The 12,325-nt window shown below is 38.7% G+C and overlaps 1 protein-coding gene and 1 non-coding gene across 2 annotated transcripts in view; both read right to left on the reverse strand.

Moving 5' to 3' along the window:
- Positions 1-12,325, reverse strand: part of LOC128561406 (cytochrome b-c1 complex subunit 2, mitochondrial) — a 35,823-nt gene that overhangs the window by 6,231 nt on the left and 17,267 nt on the right. The window contains exons 8-12 of the mRNA XM_053555564.1: positions 12,041-12,098; positions 8,657-8,752; positions 8,026-8,225; positions 4,895-4,975; positions 2,560-2,636 (exon numbers count right to left, since the gene is read on the reverse strand). Of these exons, the coding sequence (XP_053411539.1) occupies positions 2,560-2,636; positions 4,895-4,975; positions 8,026-8,225; positions 8,657-8,752; positions 12,041-12,098 (512 nt within the window). The remainder of the gene's footprint in view (positions 1-2,559; positions 2,637-4,894; positions 4,976-8,025; positions 8,226-8,656; positions 8,753-12,040; positions 12,099-12,325) is intronic.
- Positions 1,142-1,248, reverse strand: LOC128562932 (U6 spliceosomal RNA). The gene has a single exon (XR_008373627.1). It is a non-coding gene; the product is annotated as a U6 spliceosomal RNA (small nuclear RNA).

Consider the following 12,325-nt stretch of genomic DNA (forward strand, 5'->3'; position numbering starts at 1 on the left):
CAAATAGCAGGCAAGTATTTTAGTTTGTCTTATAAAAAGAATAGAAGGCCAGGTGCAGTGGCTCATGCCTATAATCCTAGCACTCTGGGAGGCCGGGGCAGGAGGATCCCTTGAGCTCAGGAGTTTGACACCAACCTGAGCAAGAGTGAGACCCTCTATACTAAAAATAGAAAAGTCAGCTGGGCACAGTGGCTCATGCCTGTAATCCTAGCACTCTAGGAGGCCAAGGCAGGTGGACTGCCTGAGCCAGAGTGAGACCTCATCTATTTTTAAATAGCCGGGTATAGTGATGGGCACCTGTAGTCCCAGCTACTTGGGAGGCTGAGGCAAGAGAATTGTTTGAGCCCAAGAGTTTGAGATTCCTGTGAGCTATGACATCATAGCACTCTACTGAGAGTGAGAAAGTGAGACTTTTTTTTTTTTGAGATAAAGTTATCTGGGCATTGTGGTGGTGGCTCATAGTCCTACTACTTGGGAGGCTGAAGCAGGAGGATCACCTGAACCCAGGAGTTTAAAGTAGCTGTGAATTAGGCTGATGACATGGCACTCTAGCCTGGGGCAATTGAGTAAGATTCTATCTCAAAAAGAAACAAAACAAAACAAAACAAAATGCCCGAGAATTCGCTTCAGCCCAGGAGTTGGAGGTTGCTGTGAGCTGTGTGATGCCATGGCACTCTACCGAGAGCGATAAAGTGAGACTCTGTCTCTACAAAAAAAAACAAAAAACAAAAAAAACAAAATCCCCAAAAGAAAATCAGGTAAAAAGATTTTTTGGGGGGTATAAATCAGCCTAAAGCAGCGGTTCTCAACCTGTGGGTCACAACCCCTTTGTAACAATGAAAATATATCCTGTATATCAGATATTTATATTATGATTCATAACAGTAGCAAAATTACAGTTATGAAGTAGCAATGAAAATAATTTTATGGTTGGGAGTCACCACAACCATAAGAGGCATTAGGAAGGTTGAGAACCACTGGCCTAAAGGAAGGAAAAAAGAATGGTTATTGTGGAATAGGCATTCTCATATACTAGCAGTGTGATTGTAAACTGGTATAACCTTTTCATATGTGACTTTTGATTCATTTGGGAATCTACACCAAGAAAGTACTATGATATTAAATACACAATATTTTTCTTATTTATATAGAATTCTTCATGAATTTGTATTATTCTTATATAGGGGCCATGCTAATCTTTTTTGTGTTGTTCTAGTTTTAGTATATGAGCTGCAAGCACCAAAACTCTTTTAAGCCCAAAGATATCCTGTATAGTTTATACTTTCCAAATGCAGGAAATGTATAAATTTGACACGCCAATAAATACTATTTAGACAAGTTTTAGTAATCTGAATAAAAGGAAACATTATGTTTAAAAAAGAGGAATAATTGGTACGAAATCAGATCATTTTTGTCTTTTCATTTGTAATTTTCAAATTTCTATATATAAAAGTATACAGTCAGTTCCCGACTTATAATCTTTCAATTTAACAAATGGGGTTATTGGGACACAACCCCACAGTATGAGTCAAGGAGCACTGGACTTCAAAGATGACTCATTTTGGGCGGCGCCTGTGGCTCAAGGAGTAGGGTGCCGGTCCTATATGCCGGAGGTGGTGGGTTCAAACCCAGCCCTGGCCAAAAACCACACACACAAAAAAAAGATGACTCATTTTATGATTTTTTTTTTGACTTTACAGTGTTTTTTTTAAATTTATTTTTTTTTTATTTTTAATTTCAGTGTGCTTGTTCATTCTTCTTTGTTCTAAGTACTCCTTTTTTGTTGATTTTCTTCTTTCTCCTGCAGTGCTGGCTGTTTTTGATGTTGTTTGTAGAGACGGGGTCTTACTCTGGCTAACTGCTGCTCATATGGGTTTTGAACCTCTGAGCTCAGGTAATCCACCCGCCTCGGCCTCCCACAGCGCTGGGACTACAGGCGTGAGCCACCACGCCTGGCCTTTACAGTGGTTTTACTGAGATATTATATGTACTTTCTACTTAGATTTTTTTTTGAGACAGTCTCAAGCCGTCGCCCAGGGTAGAGTGTCATGGTGTCACAGCTCACAGCAACCTCAAACTCTTGGGCTTAAGGGATTCTCTTGCCTTACCCTCCTAAGTAGCTGGGACTATAGGTACCTGCCACAATGCCCAGCTATTTTTTTTGTTGCAGTTGTCATTGTTGTTTTAGCTGGCCCGGGCTGGGTCCGAACCCACCAGCCTCAGTGTACATGGCTGGCGCCCTACCCACTGAGGTACGGGCGCTGCTCAGTATATTTTTGACTTATGATGAGTCTGTTGGGATGTAATCCCATTGTGAATTGAAGCATCTGTATATTCATTATTAACAATTATGTTTAAAAATTCATGGTCAAGAAAATAAGCAAAATGTTATCAATTATATCTGTAGGTGGTAGGATATGGCTATATTCCCCTTTCCCTTTTAATACTTTTCTGTACTTCTCAATCCTCATAAGCATACATTACAATATTGTTATAATTAGAAAAAATACAACTTTCAAATAACTAAATTATGAAATACATATTAATAATGAAACTTACCTGGCAGCTTGGACATCTGCATTGGAAAGGCTTCCTTGAGCAATTGATTTTATCTGGTTATAGGCAGCCTTGATAACCTAGGATAAATAAGTAAAAGTTGGTCATCTTTGGTCAGTGCCAGTCTCCTGAATAATCAAGTGCTCCTTTACTAAGGCAAAACACTAGATGGTTAGTTCCAGAGACACAGGAGTATCGCTTTGATATTCTGTGGTCACTGTATGTTCCTTATTCTTCCTATGTTTCACAAAGCAGCTGTTTGTATAACTTACAGTTTCCAAGCGTAAGTTATACAAAAGTAAAGTGGCAGATGGCAGAGGATGGCTGAATAGGATGGTTCTTCTTTTAGGGAGAGCAAACACGTGGATCTCTAATCACCTATAAAGAATAAGCATCTCTAAAATTTTCCCAGACTTGCACAGCATCATGCAATTAATACTGCTATCTCTTACTATTTACTAAGGAAGGAGTAATCCATATTCTGTCAATTTGCAAAGCTTGGCCACATCTGCAATACCAGAGTCAAGAAGAAATCAAGTTTCAATGATTGGGCACTGGATAAGTATTTGCTGAATAAATAATTTTTTTATTTTTAGACAAAGTCTCAAGCTGTTGCCCTGGGAAGAGTGCCATGACATCACCATAGCACAGCAATCTCCAACTCTTGGGCTCAAGCAATCCTCTTGGCTCAGTTTTTCTATTTTTTAGTATAGATGGGGTCTTGCTGTTGCTCAGGCTGGTCATGAACTCCTGAGCTCAAGCAATCCACTCACCTTGGCCTCCCAGAGTGCTAGAATTACAGGCGTGAGTCACTGTGCCCAGCCTTGAATAAATACATTTATAAACCTGACCCACAATTTTCTCCATCCCAACCCTGGTACCATTCTGGGTCTGTTACTTATTGTTCCCCCATCATTTAAATTCTATAATCTTGGTTTCCCCTTCATTTTACCTGTTCATGTCCATAGCTACACTCTAGGCCTGGACATGACCTTGACTTACTTGCCTTACCTCTGAACCCTCAATTCCAAGAGCCGTAACGTCAGTCTCTAATGCTATCCTTATTGTTCCACTTCATCAACATCTCTCACTCCTTGATCCGCCCACTTTCTTTCAATCTCTCAGGCCCTCTTGCTTTATTTCTCTACCTATCCTAAATCTATGAACTGTCTGTCCCTTCAGTCATTCTTGCTGGAACTCCTTATTCCTTTGCTATTTTCTTATAAAGGCAGTCCCCAAGTTACAAACATTTGACTTACATACAACCCACACCTATGAATAGAGACTTAAAACAAGTCCCTGAGTTACAAACCCCCAACTAACATGTGACTTGCACTTATGAATGAAGGCTATTACAGGTAATAGGTAAATGTACCTGTTCCAACTTACACACAAATTCAACTTAAGAACAAACTTATTTGACTTATATACAACTTATGCCTATGGAGGCTATTAAAAATAAGTCTTCGAGTTACAAATACCCAATTAATGTACAACATGCACTTACAAATGGAGGCTATTACAGGTAATAGGTAAATCTACCGGTTCCAACTTACATACAAAAACAAACCTACTACCAGGCATGGTGACTCACGCCTGTAATCCTAGCACTATGGAAGGCCAAGGCATGTGGACTGTCTGAACTCACAGGTTTAAGACCAGCCTGAGCCACACTGAGACCTTGTCTCTAAAAATAGCTGGGTGTTGTGGTGGGTGCCTGTAGTTCCAACTACTTGGGAGGCTGAGGCAAAAGAATCACTTGAGCCCAAGAATTTGAGATTGCTATGAGCTAAGACACCACGGCACTCTACCGAGGGCGACAAAGTAAGACTCTGTCTCCCTCTACTCCCCTCAAAAAGAACAACAAACCTACTATCTCATTCATAACCTGGACACTGACTGTATTCCTGACCCACATGCAGTTTCTATTCTTTTTCTGTTTTCTGGTCATCTGCGTCAGTCATTTGCTCCTTAAATGGTGTTTCCCAGAATTCAGGCTTCAGTTTTCTTCTCCTACAATCTTTCACGCATTATAACTTTAGCACAATCTCTTTATTAAGGACTTGCAAATATACATCTTGGTCTTGACCTCTCCTGAGTTCTCAATTTAGATGTCTCAGAGCCAACTCAATGCCATTTATCCAAATAGAACCAAAATACCAAGGAGGCACTTTCTTCTTTCTTGGAAGCTTCCCCATAGCAGATACACTTCAGTGATATACTTACTATACAGAGTTCTGATAAATCATGGCATTCAAACATTCCATATTTCAACTAAAGATATGTTAATTGTTGGGAAAAAAACTTGCTTGTGAGAGTTGGTTGGTTTGCAACTTACATCTCCAGCAGCTGCAGCCTGTGAGATAGTGTAAATCCCGAAAAGTCCAGAATCTGAGTAACTAGCATTAAAAGCAGAAACCTGAAATACAGGGAAATGTCATTATATGATATTCCACCCAGGAGAACAGGATATAACTTTCCTAAGGTTACCTAAACCAAAACTTAATACCTTCTTAGTCAGTGTAAGTGAAATAGATTAATTCATATTTCATTTAAACAGTTCTGTATAAAGGTTACCTCCTTCAGAACTATAACAGTTTTGTTCTTTTCATTTCAATCTTTCTAAAATGACTGCTCACTTTCATTTTGCCAGGTATTTTCTAACCTTCTTTTAATGATTAACCTTTGATAATGAAAACATTCATTTACAAACATTATTATATAGATGGTGAACCTGATTGCCTACTACAGTGTGTTGCAGTGTTTATGTGGACCATTTACATAAAAATCACTTAAGTTGTTATTAAAAATATGGACTTTGGTATTCCTTCAATAGATATACTGACTTAGATCCATGTAAATGCAGTCAGGGAGGCTGCTATAAAACCACGTGTTCCAGAAGTCTAATGTGAGAACCATTGGTTCAGTCAATATAAAACCTAAGAAGAAATGCATTTAAATTGCTTGAAGTTTACTTCTGAGGCTATCCCATTTTCATATTCTAAATTTCTCAACTAGGAATTTCTATTACATTATTTCATTGGATTAGGATTAAATTCCAGCCACACAAAATCATCAGCAGCATTCAATGATGAAAAGTAAAGCCTATAGTTCAAGTGGCTAGGGTGCCAGCCACATACTCTGGAGCTGGGAGGTTTGACTCCAGCCCAGGCTGGCCAAACAATGACAACTACAACCAAAAAATAGCCGGGCATTGTGGCAGGCGCCTGCAGTCCCAACTACTTGGGAGGCTGAGGCAAGAGGATCGCTTAAGCCCAAGAGTTTGAGGTTGCTGTGAGCTGTGAGGCCACAGCTCTCTACCCAGGGCAACAGCTTGAGACTCTGTTTCAAAAAAAAAGTAAAGCATGCAAAAAAAGAAAACAGAGTTAACAATGAATCCAGAAAGAAAGAAAAGCAATTAGGACTAATTGCTTTAAAACAGTCATCTAGGGAACCCTAAGATTCTGTACAGAAGATTCAAAGGGTTTCAGAGCCAAAAGCCTTCATAAAATTCCTGTAAAAGTCAAACTTCTGTGTTGTGCATTGTAGTTGGGAAATTACATGGTTAAAAAAAGATTCCTCTGTTTAAAAAAAAAAATAAGAACTACCTCTTAAGTAGTAAATAGCAATTATCTGATTCCTTTTCTGATTGTATTTATTATGTTCCTTCGTTCTTTATGGAGGTTTTTGTTTCTGAAAAAAATGTTTGTTTCTTATCTGAAACATTGTTACTGTTACTAAATTTTAAGCCTTTTTAATTTTGTGAAGGCCAAAAAATGGAAACCTAATAAATACATGTATATGTAAAAATAAGACAATACATATGCACGTATTAAAAAAAAAACAAAACAGAATAAAGTTGATTTTAATTTTCACTGTTGAGTGTCAAATGGCCAAAAACTTAACTAAAGCATAAACCTACATTTGCCATGTCCTATAGCTGAAATTATGAACAACACTCATCCTAGAATTTAGTAAATTTGTTGCCTTTTAAAAGTATACTGTTGGCTGGACACCCATACCTCAGTGGTTAGGGTGCCAGCCACATGCTCTGGTAGTGGGTTTGAAGCCAGCCCAGGCCTGCTAAACAAACAAACAAACAAACAAAAACTGCTGGGCGTTGTGGTGGGCGCCTGTAGTCCCAGCTATTAGGGAGGCTTAGGCAAGAGAATTGCTTGAGCCCAAGAGTTTGAGGTTGCTGTGAACTATGATGCCACAGCACTCTACCAAGGGTGACATAATGAGAGTCTGTCTCAATTAAAAAAAAAATAAAGCATACTGTTGAGGTCATGTAAAATACTACATTGGGCAAACAATGCTCACTTACTATATGATGCTTTTTTGGCTGACAGTTTACATTTTGCTGATTTGAATATCATCATTTTGAAAGCATTAGAACCTTCCTCACTGTCATAAAAAGGTGTCTTCTAAAGTAATATCAACTTTTTGTTATGATTAAGTGCCATTATTTTTCTTTTTAAATTTAATCTCAAGTTAATGCAACAGGTCTGTAAACATTTCTTGGTATATATCTTGTCCACTTGGTTGGAAACATAAAGAGCAGTGAAATTGAAGAAGTAGCCACAGGAACAGAAAGGGATGGAAAAAAGACTTAGTTAGAATACAAGGAAATTTATTTTTTTATTTTTTATTTTTTAGAGACAGTCTCATTTTGTTGCCCTCAGTAGAGTGCCATGGCTTTACAGCTCACAGCAACCTCCAGCTCTTGGGCTTAGGCAATTCTCTTGCCTCAGCCTCCTGAGTAGCTGGGACTACAGGCACCCGCCCAAGGCCCAGCTATTTTTTTGTTACAGTTTGGCTGGGGCCAGGTTTGAACCTGGTATATAGGCTGGTGCCCTATTCACTGAGCCACAGGTGCCGCCCAGAATACAAGGAAATTATTATCTAAAGCTGTATTACAATGGGAATTAAAGTATGAATTTCTTTTATTTCTAAGCAATCGATTCTTTTTTCTACATTAGAATAACTGAAAAGACAGTAATTTTTTTTTTTGGAGACAGTCTTACTTTGTCATTCTTGGTACAGTGCCGTGGCATCATACCTCACAGCAACCTCAACTTGCTGGGCTTAAGCGATTCTCTTGCCTCAGCTTCCCAAGTAAGTAGGATTACAGACACCTGCCACAACGCCTGGCTTTTTACAGATGAGGTCTCGCTCTGGCTCAGGCTGGTCTCCAACTTGTTAGCTCAGGCAATCCATCTGAGTTGGCCTCCCAAGTGCTGGTATTACTGATGTGAGCCACCGTGCCTGGCCCTGACATTAAGTTTTTGATAGACTCACTAAGGTACTAAAATCAAGCCTGGATATCACTTTAATTGTACAAAAGTTTTCTGTGTGTTGGCCTTAAATTTTAAGAACAGAATAACGTTTAAGAGCAAATTATCAGAATTTATTACAAATACTGAGGCTTTGAAAACAAAAGGAGAGATATCAACTCCTTAGACTCACATCAAATGGCTGGTGAACTCCCTTGGCAACAGCCTGGTATAGAAGGCTGGTAGCATTGCTGCCCCTCTTGACATGTGGTCCAGCACCAAGCACATGCTGAAGAAGACTAAATGCATTTGCTTCTGCACTTCCTGTGGCAGCACTTTCTGCTACAAGAGCAGTGTGGACAAGACTGTTTCCATTTTGTTCTCGAATTTCACCTGGGGTTATGTAGGAACAGGTTGAAGAAGAAAATGGCTTACTCCTGGTTTCATTCTTCAGTATTTCCTACGCCACAGTATTAACTCAGTAAGACTAAGCTTTTCTTTTTTCTTTTTTTTTTTGTGGTTTTTGGCCGGGGGTGGGTTTGAACCCGCCACCTCCAGCATATGAGACCAGCACCCTACTCCTTGAGCCACAGGTGCCGCCCAAGACTAAGCTTTTCTGTGGCCTTCTGCTTTCCCATACCATCCTACCTAACACATACACAAAGTCAAACGTATGCTTACTGTATAACTCCCAAGCCATCCGATTGTAACTAAGACTGTTTGGTAGTAAATAACCACCTATTATACCCCAATATGCTATTCTGGTGTGTGTGGTGGGACTTCTTTCTGTTGAATCAAACCTAACAGAAAAAAATAATACTTACCTCCGCGGTATCTGGCCTTAGCACCAGTTAAACCAAGCCCTCCCCTCATGTTGAGAAACTGTTCAGCAATTTGCTTAAGAACAGGATGACTCACGCCTGTTTCAAAAGAAACAAAAAGCTAGAACCAGAATTTCTAAAACACCATTGTAAAATATCTGCTTTTCCCCCTTGATTTAAAAATGCATGATTATAAAATTCAAACATTACAGAAATGAACAGTAAAGAATACAAGTCTTTCCACCATAATGCTATTCTCCCCGAGACATCCCCTTACAGTTTACTATTTATTGCATACTATTTACTATTAACGTAGAATTTTTTTCTGTGCAGTTAATATTATCCTCATCTTCTTTGTTTTTATTCACTTATTTATTTTTCAGAGACAGGGTCTCACTCAGTTCCCTGGCATAGAGTGCAGTGATGTGATCATAGCTCACCACTGCAACCTCCCATTCCTGGGGTCAAGTGATTCTCCTGCCTTAGCCTCCCAAGTAGCTGGGACATACATCATCTCACCTGGCTAATTTTTCTATTTTTTTTGTAGAGATAAAGTCTCACTCTTGCTCAGGCTGGTTTGGAACTCTTGACCTCCAGTAATTCTCCCACCTTGGCCTCCCAGAGTGCTATGATTAAAGCATGAGCCACTGTGCCTGACCTCTTTTTATTTTTAAAATGGTATCATTCTATAGGCACTGTTTCTGTCTTTTTTTTTTTTTTTTGTGGTTTTTGGCCGGGGCGGGGTTTGAACCCTCCACCTCCGGCATATGGGACCGGTGCCCTACTCCTTGAGCCACAGGAGCCAACTTAAATTGTCTTTTATAATTTTCATCAAATACTTAATGGTTATAGAGTCCCATTCTACTGAGTCTCATTCATTTGTTTAATCAATCCCTTCTTCATGGACATTAGCATGTTTTTAATACTTGACTATTAAAAGAACATTGCATTGTGTATCAAAAGACACAATTAAGAGGGTGCAAAGACAACCCATGAAATGGAAGAAAAATATTTGCAGGTTGTACATCTGAGAAGAGCTTGGTATCCAAAATATATAGAGAACCCATACAACTCAACACCAAATAAAACAATTGAAAAATGGGCTAAGGACTTGAATAGACATTACTCCAAAGAAGTTATACAAATGCCCTAAAAGCACATGAAAACACGTTCAATGCCATTTTGTCATTAGGGAAATACAAATAAAAAAAACAGTGACCATGTTATACCCTCCAAGATGCCAATTAGAAAGATTGATAATTGCTGGTAAGGATGTGAAGAAACTGAAACCTTTGGGCATTGCTGGTGGAAATGTAAAATGGCAAAACTACTTTGGAAAACAGTCTGGCAGTTCCTCAAATGGTTAAACAGACAGTTACCATTATGTCCTAGCACCTTTACTCCTAGGTATATAAACCAAAAAACCTGAAAACTGGTATTCTGAGAAAAACTTACACATGAATGTTTATACAAATGTCAATGAATGGACACAAACAGAATGTAGTATAGAATATTTCTCAGCCACAAAAGGAAATGAAATAATAATACATGCTGTGATAATGGATGGGCCTTGCACCTTGAAAATACTATGCTAAGTAAAAGAAGCCAGTTCCAAAGGCCACATATTGCATGACTCCATTTATATGAAAAGTCCAGAACAGTCAAATCCATACAGACAGAAAGTACATTAGTGGATGCTGGAAGCAAGGGGCCGGTGAGAATGAGGACTGATTGATAATGGCTATGGGTTGTCTTTGGGGATGATGAAAATGCTATGAAATTAGATAGTAGTAATAGCAGTACAACTCTCTGAATACATTAAAAAACACAGAACTGTATACTTCGAATGGATGAATTTTATGGCATGTAAATTATACCTCAAGCTGTTACTTTCCTTTTTGGTATTTTTTGTTGTTGTTTTCTTTCTTTTTCTGTCTCTGCTGCTTGAATCAAAAAGCTGTTATTTACAAAACAAACAAAAAATACTGCAAACAAAATTCTCTGTGCAAACTATTTTGCAAACTTGATAAAAGTGTTTCTGTAGAACAAATTCTATAAACTAAAATTGCTGGGTCTGGGAGTATAAACATTTTGAATTTTAACAGATATATCCAAATGGACCTCTAAAAATGTTGTACTACTTTATACTCCCACCAAAAAATTTTGAGAGGACCTGTTTCTTTAAACCCTTCTTAATTTGGGGCAGTGTCAAAATTTTTGTCAATCTCATGGATTGAAATTTTTGTATTATTAGTGAGCCAGACTATCTTTTAAAATAATGTAAAAAACAAAGAAAATTGAATACATATACTTGGGTCACTATGAAAGTTTTGAGACACTTCCAAGAAACAGCTGACATTGTCCTTTCTGAACTCGCTCAGCTTATCAGTGTTAATGGGAGGGCTTCATTTGTTTCTGTCCACACAGATTTTACATTTTTGTGTATTTCATAACTTTTGTAGTAACCTTATACACACATATATTTCTCCCATGAATTGTCTATTCATGCCCTTTGCCTATTTTCCTTTTAAGCTGTACTGCTTAAGATCAAGAATACACCTTGTCACAGGTTTTGTAAATATGGTGAAGAACTTAAAGCAAATATTAACAGTTTACAAATTTAAATTCTGGATTCTGCTTATCAAAGCAAATGACTAGTGGCCAGGAGTGGAGGCCTATGCCTGTAATCCAGGAGTCTAAGGTGGGAGAATCCCTTGAATTTAAGATTTTAAGACTAGCCTGCGCAAAAGCAGGACCCCATCTTTACTAAAAACAGAAAAATTAGTCAAGTGTTGCAACCAGTGCCTGGAGTCCCAGCTACTCAGGAAGCTGAAGCAGGACGATCACTAGAATCCAGGAGTGTGAGGTTGCTGTAAGCTATGCTGATGCCATGGCATTCTAATCTGGGTAATCTGGGGCAACAGAGTGAGACCCTGTCTCAAAAAACAAAACAGGCTCGGCGCTTGTAGCTCAGTGGCTAGGGTGACGGCCACACACACTGAGGCAGGCAGGTCTCAACCCGGCACACGTTGATGCTAAACATCAACGACAACTGCAACAACAACAAAATAGCTAGGTGTGTGGCGGGGACCAGAAGTCCCAGCTACTTGGGAGGCTGAGGCAAGAGAATCGCGTAAGCCCAAGAGTTTTTTGAGGTTGCTCTGAGAGCTGTGGCGCCACAGCACTCTACTGAAGGAGATATAGTAAGACACTGTCTCAAAAACAGACAAACGAAAAAACCCCCCAAATGACTAGCAATTAAAATACTATCATATACTGCCTGACATAAATAAAAAACTATTTTGTTCAAACCTATGTTTACGTAATTACAGTTTAAGGGGCTGATGTTAAGGAAGCAAACTGACATGCAGGCAATACCCAACTTACCAAGTCCAACCAAAGCCATTCTTGCACTTGTAAAATGATTCTGAACATAGTAATGTAACTGAGGAAATTAAGAACACATATTAGGTTATATGATATAAATATAAAAAACTACAAAAACATAAAAAGTGCAGTTTGGCAGAAAATAAATACTCAGCTTAAAAACTGCTACAATGAACTATGGGACTGTGTCAAAAATTACACAGGAATTGTACTATAGAAACCATTGCTTAAAAGAACTAGAATTTGACTGTGGTCATGGTTGTACAACCCTGTGAACACAATAAA

Source organism: Nycticebus coucang, chromosome 12 (genome assembly GCF_027406575.1).
Source record: "Nycticebus coucang isolate mNycCou1 chromosome 12, mNycCou1.pri, whole genome shotgun sequence".
NCBI lineage: Eukaryota > Metazoa > Chordata > Mammalia > Primates > Lorisidae > Nycticebus > Nycticebus coucang.